Source organism: Numida meleagris, chromosome 4, assembly GCF_002078875.1.
Source record: "Numida meleagris isolate 19003 breed g44 Domestic line chromosome 4, NumMel1.0, whole genome shotgun sequence".
Taxonomy (NCBI): Eukaryota; Metazoa; Chordata; class Aves; order Galliformes; family Numididae; genus Numida; species Numida meleagris.
The window spans coordinates 20,523,026-20,533,066 of NC_034412.1; the positions used below are offsets into that span (position 1 = coordinate 20,523,026).

Genomic DNA, 10,041 nt, shown 5'->3' on the forward strand with positions numbered 1-10,041 from the left:
CTCTCCTGCTGGTCACAGAGCCAAGAGCCCTTTGGTACAAAGCCTGTGGGATAACGTAAGAAAACAGAGAAAACTGTCAGGATAGGGGCTCCTGTGGTCTTCTAAGAAAGCCCAACCTGAAGTGACGCTGTCCTGCCTCAGAGCTCATCCCTGCAGCCACATATGGGAAAGGCTCAGTGTGGGCTTTTGGCTTGCAGTTTCAGATTGTCCCCTCCCCCAGGCACAAAGACTTAGCATAAAAACACAAGGGGGGAAAGCTCGGGGAGATGCATCAATGAATGCAGCAGATCCTCCTTTCCCATGCTCCACTGTGGGTTGCTCCTTTTTCCAGATAACAGCGATAGGACAAAAGGTAATGGCCCTAAGTTGTGCCAGGACAGGATCAGGTTGGATATTTGGAACAATTTATTCTCCAAAAGAGCGGTGAGGCACTGGCACAGGCTGTCCAGGGGGTGGTGGCATCACTGTTCATGGAGATGTGGCACTGAGGGACGTGGTTAGTGGGCATGGTGGGTTGGGTTAGGGTTGAACATGATGATCTTAAAGGTCTTTTCCAACCTTAATGATTCTGTGATTTTCACACTAAGAAGAACAGCTGAAAGTCTTCATTTAACAGCTAAAGGTGAAATACAAATATCTCGGTTTACAAAGCATGAGGTCCTACCCTCCAGACCCTCTGTAAGGGTTCAGGTGACCATCTCAGATGGGATCCAGAGAAAACCAGTCAGCCACCGGAGCACAAAACCCAACAAAAACCCAGATCAGCACCTGCTCACCTCTGGGGGTTGCAAACAGGTCTGTGCTTATCGATCAGCTTTGTCTTGCCTCCATTTTCAGCTCACCGGCTGCAAACTGGAGCTGATGGACTGATTGAAACAGACACAGCAGGAACTGAGGCTGTCAGCATGCCTTGCTGCAGGTCCCTACCTGAGCGTGTAGGCGTGCAAGGGAATAATATTTTGTAGCTGTGGCATACACAATTGTAAAACAGCTTTCACATCTGCCTCCGGCTTTAAAGTGTGCCTCTAAGGATGTGAAGACTCCTGTGAAAATGAGAGCAAGTTCACAACCTGAAATCAGAAGTTCAAGAAAGGATAAAAAAAAAATAATAATAAATCACTTTGCCAAACACACAGTGAAGCAGCTGGGGACACAGCACAGATCCTGAGCAACAAAACGCCGCGGGCACATGAAGGTCCCAGGGCAGCCGGTCCTTACACGCTCTCAGTGCTGCTGTCTGGATGAAGCGAGGTGAGGCTCAGCTGCAGAAGCAGGGAGCTCGCAGGAAGATCAGGTGCTTCACATAAAAGACAAGAACAGACAGGGTTACACCTTTGTACTTTCCTCCATTCAAACACTGCCTGCAGGTAAACACAGAACCAAAGAGCTTTTAACAATAGAAGAACAATCTGGATTAAAAGTCAAAATAAATCAAGTGAACATGAAACAAACCCAGTTAGCTTGCAACAGATATGCAAGCGCAGGCATGGCAGGAAAGACACCTTGTTCTTGTGGCTTGCAACACTGCAGAACAAGAAGCAACACTTGTAATAATATACAGTGAGTTCTATTTTAAAATCCTCTTTCAAGAGCTGCATTGGATGGAGTGTATTCAATCATTTTTGATGACTTCACTTTGGACGATGGGTGACAGTCGCCTGAAGGGACGGAACGCAGCGTGTGGCAGAGCAGGCTGGTATGGCACTGCCTGGAGGAACGGCCACACCGCACAGCAGCACTGCCTGAGCCCCCCAAGCCCTCTCTGCCTCCGCAGGCGACCTTGGGCTCCCAGCTCACTCCATAACCTTAACCATGGGACCAAGGCTTCCAACGAAGAAGTGTATTTCAAAAATGCTATTTCCACATCCCCTTCAAAAACAAAAGGGGATACTGAATACCAGCAGAGGTTCCGCATGAAACATTAATTTTGCACAACCCCTCAGCCGCTCCAGTAGGTGCTCCCGCAGCACTGTTAACTTTGCCCTCTGGTGGGAGGTGTGGGAATTCGTGCTGAGGTCATGCCACCCCCAAAACAGAATGAAAAACGCTGCATCGAGGAGGAATTAGCAGATTCAGCATCGCTGCAGGAAAAGCCTCCGGTATTCATTTACCACTTCATTAATTTTTCCTTTCAACTTAATTAGACCTCAGTGCCAGGTAGTCTAGGATAATTTAGATAAAACAAACACGTCATCCTCCTCACCATTTAGAAACTCATTTTGCCACCGTGAAAAGGATCCTAGAACACATCCCGGCAATGCAATTCTGTGGCTGCGGATTTCACAGCATTGTCTGCACTCTGCAAGAGCAGGCCCTGTGCCGGCCGAGAGCAGCACACGCAGCACTCATGGCCATGCTCCTGCCAGGGTCCAGAACTATTTATAACATCCCAGGTTTGTGGAATTGTGGAACACGTACTTGGAGGTGCTTAGATCTGCAGGAAGTTCCTTTCGATGCAGAGGCTGAGGAGAGGCAGATTCCATAGGCTAATGAAGGGAGAGAAGAGGAGGGGAAATGAACCACAGTCCCTAGCACTTGAGGAAAGGGAGCACTTCCAAGTCTTAAACTTTGCTTAAAGTGTAACAAACCAGAAGCCTGCTTCTAGTTAAACAGTAATATCCCATCTTGTTGAACCAAATATACAAAGCTCACGCAGGTAATAAAGACAAAATGAAAAGAAATCTAAAGATTTGCCCAGAACTGAGATATCAGTATGGATACCTGAGCACAGGTTCAGGTATCACCGAGGGCTGGTTGCCTCTCTAATACAACTGCTCTTCACACTTCTTTTCTCTAGGTATGACCCAACTATTACCAGGCCGAATGTTATTTTAATACATTGCTGCTGTCATCATCGTCCTGGAAGTGGAAGAGCAAAAAATAGAGAGAGCCATCTGGAAAACACATCCACGTTTCAAGGAAATTCAGAAACATAGCTCAGCGGCACAGGGAGAGAAAAGCGAACATGTTCCAGTTGGCTGCGGGGCTCAGAGGCAGAAGAACACAGATCCACCCGCAGCAACAGAAGCTCAGCCTGTGCACGGACACAGCCCACCAGATCACGGCCATCTGCTCCCATTTTGTCACCTGAAACACGGCCAGAAGTTCCAGCACCAAACAGCATTTGCTTGCAGCAGGCTCACGCAAGACCCTCAGAAATGCCTGCACTACTGCATTTCATGTAGAAAAAATGCTTTAAGAGAAATCTCCCCAGCAGAGTGAGTTTTTTCCCCACTGATGAAGAAGTACCAGATATCCTAAAGGACTGTGAAGCCTACAACTGACTGATCTATGTAAGCCACAGACTGCTGATGTTTCTCTTGACCAAAGCAGTCAGATCACTCACTGGGGAAGGGAAAATACTCCAAGCAGTTGTTCAGTTGACTCCAAGTATCTCACAGAATCCCTTTTTCCAGCATGTTTTCGGCTAACCAGCATCAGACCTCTTCTGTTCTGAACACGCTCATGGAGACGTCAGCCAAAAGCTCAGCACTTAAAAGCAAGCTCTCGATGATTTTGGAAAGTGCTTCAGAGCTCCCAACCACAACACCGTCTCCTCTGGTTATTGATTATGGTTGCTCCAACTTGTACAGCATTTCAGCCCTCTTTTATTAGTTTCTACACGATCTGCTACATGAGTTTGGGCTGGAGATCCTGCTGCAGCCTGTTGCTCTGGCTTCAGTTACTTTTCAGCTGTTTGGAAGTCAGCCATACACATACACATGCATTTGAGAATGGATCGTTTTGAAAGCTCCATGAGTTACAATGGAGCACATCTGGGCTCTCCTTGGTGCCTCCCATCTAATGAAACCACCAGCCCTGTGTGAGCTACACCCACAGTCTGCATGAAGCTCAGGAATTAAATTTGCAATCGATCTGCTTTGGCAAATCAAGAACTATCGCAGGAGTGACGTTCATCTCTACGGAGCACGTTCTGTGGGCCCCTTGCAGGATGGAATTCCTCTTTGCTGAACCTGGAAAAGGCAGAAAGCTTGCCATTGGAACTGAGAGCAGAAAAGGGATATTTGTATGGCTTGACTGTTCTGCCATTATCCCCTAGCAAGTATACACAGGCTCTGTGTAAATTTAAATCATGTCACACAGAGCATATCGCTACATTCTTCTGTACAGGTGGGAATGAAAAGCAAAACCACCAAAAACAGCGCATAGAAGCCACTCCGCTCAAAGCAGCAGCAGAAATGCACTGGGTGCCCATTCCAAGAACTTACCCAGAACAAAGCAGCACAGCCTGAAGCCAGCCCAGCCCAGCAGAACCTAACACAGCATCTGTGCAAGCACCATATGAATCCTGGGAGGCACCACCCGCTCTAGAGTCAGCAGTTCTTACAGTTAAGGCTGGAAAAGCTGCAAAGGAAGAAGAAAAAAAAATAAGCAGGAATACCTCAGCATAGAGTCTGATTACACGTATTGCACCAAAATAGCCCTAGAATAGGGACAGGCTTAGGAGAGCTGTGGGGAGGAGCACACTGGGCACAGTGCGCAGCAGAGAGGAGAGCTGCCTCCTGGATTCCCTGTTCTCCTGCTAGACGAGGTTGTGCAGGCTGCCAGACCTCGCTGCCTTTTCCCCTCCCATGCCCAGGAGCTCAGGTCACTCCCAAATCACTGTTCCAGCTGTGTGAATCTGTTCAGCACTCAAAATTTCTCATGTAGACCCCTTTTTTTTCCCTCTCCAAGGGCAAGCTCAACGTCTGCTTCCTTCTAAGTACTCCAAGCCTGAAGTATAGAAGATGAATAAAGACGGTCTCAAAACGATTTACCAAGTGGGAAAAGCTGCAAGCTAACAGCTGTTTGGTTAGTCAAAATATATTGATGGAGAGTTCAACTGGAGCTGGCAGCACAAATACCCTAAATCGTTCATACCTGGGTCTGCTACCTCCTCTCTCACAGTAATTTTTAAGGAAGGTGAAGAAGTCAAAAAGCAACTTCCAAGGCACCTCCTGCAGCAACAGGGCAGTGCAGCCTCGGCACTGAGCACAACACATCCTCAGCTGCCCAGTAATTCACACTGGAAGACTCGAGCTGTGAAAGGGTGTAACTTCATGAGCAAAGCTATCAAGCTCCCTGTAACCACTCCCCAGCTTCTCCCTTCCCAAACAGTCATGCAGCAAATCACACAGCCCCAGCACCACCATCCTCCTAATGATAAGAAGTTTCGTTCTGTCACATCAAACCGCTGCTCCGTTTCTTTCTTCTCAGCACGTTCTCAGGAGGTCATTGCAACAACACACACAGACAAGTCCTTCTGAATTATAGCAGAGTTTATTTTAATATTTTGTACAGCCAGCATTGGTCTCCAGGAATAAGTTATAGTTTTATGTGAGTCCCCCCAAACCCACCCTTAAGGAATGTTCAGCTTTCACCACACCTAATTTAGAGGAAAATAATTTAGAGGGTAAGATGCAGTCTGAAGAAGGGAAATCAATCTTCATTTGTGAATGAAACTCCTCCGAAGTTCTCAGGGTTTACTTACATCTAATTGGATTCACGACCAAGCGCAGCAGCCACTTTTTACTGAGAACACACACCTCAGCAAAGATCTTATTCTCTGAAACAGGACAGGATTTTGTTTCCTGCTTCCCTCCTCATGCCACGCAGTTCTGCCAGGCAGACACAAGCCCTGTGGTTTAATCCAACCAACGCTCATAACTGGTTTTCCCGAAACGTACTCACTTGGCGTCGGTCTCACTTCATCAGCCAGTTGCTCTCAGTACCATTTAAAACATCTTTTCTCACTGTATAAGTTTGTTTCTTTAGCACAGCCAAGAGAAATTGACCTCGATACCGATACCGCCTTGAAGCAATAAACAACACATAAAACAAATAAATACTTTAAATCCTTTTAAATGGTAATAACGCACATACTCTGCTCCAGTGCAGAACTTGGGTATTTACTGTGTAAAAAGCACTCCAAGGACAGCTCTCCAGCAGCAGACAAGGCATCTCAGTTACCTGCTTGTGCCGCTTTCCTCCAATCACTCGAGTAAAGGGGGGAAAACAAGGAACGGCCTAAGAGACATTCCTCTTGCTCGGAGAGCTGTCAGCATCCGAGATGAAGCAACTCACATTCTCCAGTACAAAACCAAGGAGAGGATGCACGAAGACTTCATTCTCCCCCTCCATAGATCACACCATTGATAACTGAAACAGCCCGGTTTGCTCTGGGAAACACCAGCAACCAAGAAACGAGAGCCAAGAGCCAGGCACACGGCTCTCAGATTTTAGTGCCCCACCAAAGGAGCCCTCCTGCAGAGCCCACAGTCAGCACCGACTGGAAAGCATAAGGATGCTTTTAAAACCTTGTATTTTTGATGCGGAAAGGGAGACGAGCTCAGCACCGCGTTGCAGCTTCCTTTCTTAAAGGTGGACCATAAATTTTGGAAAAACAAAACTTCCAGGGCAATTTTTGTTGTGTTTCCTACAGAGAACACAACTATTGCTGAAGCTACGGAAGCTTTCAGCTACACAGAAAATGAATCCACGCAGCACCGTACTCCACAAGGGCATTCCCAAATGCTCTACAACACAACAGAAGTAGTACACTTACATGAATGTTATTTATCTGTCCAAAGTTTTTCTGAATCCCCTTCAAGAAATCATATCCCAGTTAGAATAAAGCAAACCCTTTCTTTTGATTTAACTGTTCTTTTCAACGTGTTCCACATATACAGTTCTTAAAATACACTTAAAAATAGCTGCACACGTTTTATATCGTTATACCGGAGAAGGGCAGGCCGGACAGACCACCCTTCTCGGTAAGATAAAAACTGTAAATAAAACCCAACCAGACTCGCTCTCCCCGGTACCCACGTCAGCCCCGAGGAGGGAAGGGAAGGGGAGGAACAAGCAGTTTTAAAATGGGAGTCTTTCACAAAACACACTACTTACAAACCTCGGGTTAATTTCCTCAAGCAGTTTTATATCAAATCCTTCCTTAAATATCTGAGGTCACGCACCGCCGTCCTAGCAATGAAATCTGTTGCAACATGCATGTGTCAGCTTCCCACTCAACCAACTGCGACCCTGAGGATTTTTCTGGCCTGGTAGAAAGAGGAAATGTAACAATTCCTGAAGTATGGCTGGTCCTCCGTTTCAAAATTCTGTATGGTTTCTTCGATGGTTCTTGGACACACACCCACACTTTTTTTTTTTCTCTAATACATGTTTCCCTCTAACCAACATGCAGATTTCTCCTCCCAGTCATCCACATCATGACGTCCCAATGAAACCATCTGTCATCCATCCAAAGGTTTTCCCAGGTAGACCAAAGTCACTTCTGTGTTACCGTACACGGCGGACACTGCCGGATACAGGCAAACTTTGGGCAGTCCTCTGAATGCAACTCCCAAGAACTCATAGCCCCTCTCAAACGCTAACGTTTTGTCTTCCATGTCCAGGATAACTCGAATCCTTTCGCCTATCTGGAAACAGAGATGGGAAGAGGAGGGAAAAAAAAAACAAATAGAGAAAGAATCAATATATTCAGACGGAGACACAAAAAAAACAAAGCAAAATCCATGGATAACACAGCAGATCAGATTAAAGCAAGGCTCTCCTTGTTGCTTTCACGACAGAAATGTCTCCATTCCTCTTGTATGCGTTACGGTCCCAGCACGTCAGCTGCCTGCTCCTGTGGGCAGCCTGTACCTACCCACCCTCGCAACACCAAGCACAACCAGCCCTTCTCAAGGGAGCAAGTGCACCACTCCAGAACACTGAAGGAGCCTGAAAATGTTGCAACGGCCCCAAGTTACTGGGGCTCCCTGGTCAGCAATGACCAGTAAAGTCTGCAAAGAGCAACGTTAGACAACTTGTTTTAGAAAGGTAAATGCCAGGTGCACAATATTCCCAGAACATACTCCTGATTGCACGAGTGCTGTCACTGACAGGTGCTCCCTTACCAAGGCAGAAATATAATTCAGTGCAAAGCTTTGGCAAAATAGCTATGCAAAACCTACACTATAGATAGACATGTGTGAGTAAAACCAACGCCGAATGCAGCAAGAGACTTGGAGCAGGGTGTACATGTTGCTCCCTACATTTATCCTGTGCTTGTTATTTTCAAATAAAAACAGAAATGAGAGGCATCAGCAGCAAATACAGCATGAGATAGCACAAACTTCTGGTTCTCCACCAGACAACTGCAGCACCGGGTCTCCTTCCAGCCAACATATTTTTCTTCTAACCAATGCTAACAAGCATGTGTTTCCCTTAAGTATGTCTCCTATGAGCAGATGACCGTACGTGTATTACCCTGTGATTCTATGCCTTACCAATTATAAACTGCTTTAAAGGATTGCTGATTCAAGCCCTCACCAATTCTTAAGAAGAAAGCACTGACTGCAAGCATGGCTCAGCCTCCAGTCCCCACGGGAGTTCTCCTGGCTTTAAAACCTCTCCTCGCCCTGCTGTGCAGAAAGGCCCAGACAGGGGCAGCAAGGAGGGACCACCAAGAGGGAGGGCTGGAAAGGGCCAATTTTCACATTAGGAAACACGAAATCTGCGTATCTTTGATCCACACTTACTTATCAATTGCAAAAATGGCAGGTATAATTTCCAGACTGAACTAAGCACTTGGCACTGAGCTTTTATATGAAATTTAGAAATATCAGCCTTGAGTTAATGCCAAGATCTTCATGTACAGCTGAACCACAAGGCATTATTCATCCCAAACCATGACGCTGTGAGATGGGAATTACACTGCAATACAGCAGAAGATGCAATGTGAGGAAAACCATCAGTCAAAAGGCAGCCGTGCAAGTGGCCAGGAGAACAAAGATAAATACTCGCAGCGAGACAGAACAACGGAACAGCACCTGCACTTCGATAACCCGAAATCACCCGTACATCACAGCCTAGCCAAAGGATGTCACCTATGGGAAGGCGCCCAAACAGCCAGCAAGCAGTGCCTGGCACAGGAAGGCCCTACCTCAGCACGGCCTCCACTCACACTGCCAACAGCACAGGGGTGGAATACCCACCGAGAACAGCTGCCTCGCTGCTGGGCCCATCCTCAGAGTCAGATTTTGTTTCAGAGGGGAACGCGGTGTTCCAATGAACACCCACTCAGTATTTGAGAAAGAAGACAGAAACAAAGGAAACACGTGCAGAGAAGCGTGGGTGCCCCATCCCTGGCGGTGCCCAAGGCCGGGCTGGATGGGGCCCTAGGCAGCCTGAGCTGGTGGGGGCAGCCAGCCCTCGGCAGGGATTGGGACTGGGTGGGCTGTAAGGTCCCTGCCAACCCAACCATCCAGGGATTCTGCGGAACAGCCCCGAAGCCTGTGAAGATAAGGCTGCTCCCCTCCTGCGGGGAGATGCCGAGACGGCATCGGAGGAGCGCAGGGAGGGCCCGCTGCCCGCTCACCTGGTACTTGGGCGCGTTGTTGCACTGCGGGAAGCTGCCGTTGACCTCCCCGTTGTGCAGCAAGTTATTGTCCACCAGGTTCCAGCCCCAGCTCTGGTCGTCGCTGCCCAGCAGGGCCACGTAACCCTGGCACTGCATGGCCGCCCGCTTCGTGGCGATGCCGATGACGGCCACGGTGCCCAGCGGCCCTTCCCACCACACCTCCCAGGCGTGGCGGCCCTCGCTGAAGCCGATCTTGGTCCGGGCGCCGTCGGTGCTCTGGGCGATGGGGTTGCGGTGCAACGTGAAGCCGTTCTTCTTGATGTAGACGTTCCTGGAGCAGTCGTTGGTGCTGAAGGCGTGGTGGAAGGCACGGACCTAGGGCGGGGAGCCAAGAGGGGTCAGTCCGCGGGAGGCGTCACCCCCGCGCGGGGCCCCGCGGGGCTCACCTTGCCCTTGTAGGTGGGCACGTTGCAGAGGATGTCGGTGCGCAGCGCCTCCTCGGCCAGGCAGCGGGCGGCCAGGCTGCGCCACACCTCGCTGTTCTCGTCGCCGTGCAGGACGTGGTACCACAGCTTGCACACCAGCGCGCAGCTCCGCAGCTCGCGCAGCTCCAGGTAGGAGAACACCAGCTCCAGCACCCGCCCCGGCAGCCGCCACCCCGCTCCCCCCGCCGCCCC

At 48.8% G+C, this 10,041-nt stretch overlaps 2 protein-coding genes across 2 annotated transcripts in view; one reads left to right on the forward strand and one right to left on the reverse strand.

Moving 5' to 3' along the window:
- Positions 5,262-10,041, reverse strand: part of FBXO45 (F-box protein 45) — a 5,075-nt gene continuing 295 nt past the window's right edge. The window contains exons 2-4 of the mRNA XM_021393809.1: positions 9,811-10,039; positions 9,383-9,739; positions 5,262-7,439 (exon numbers count right to left, since the gene is read on the reverse strand). Of these exons, the coding sequence (XP_021249484.1) occupies positions 7,254-7,439; positions 9,383-9,739; positions 9,811-10,039 (772 nt within the window). The 3' untranslated portion in view covers positions 5,262-7,253. The remainder of the gene's footprint in view (positions 7,440-9,382; positions 9,740-9,810; positions 10,040-10,041) is intronic.
- Positions 9,850-10,041, forward strand: part of WDR53 (WD repeat domain 53) — a 4,728-nt gene continuing 4,536 nt past the window's right edge. Inside the window, exon 1 of the mRNA XM_021397310.1 lies at positions 9,850-9,978. The gene's annotated coding sequence lies outside the window, so the exon portion shown is untranslated. The remainder of the gene's footprint in view (positions 9,979-10,041) is intronic.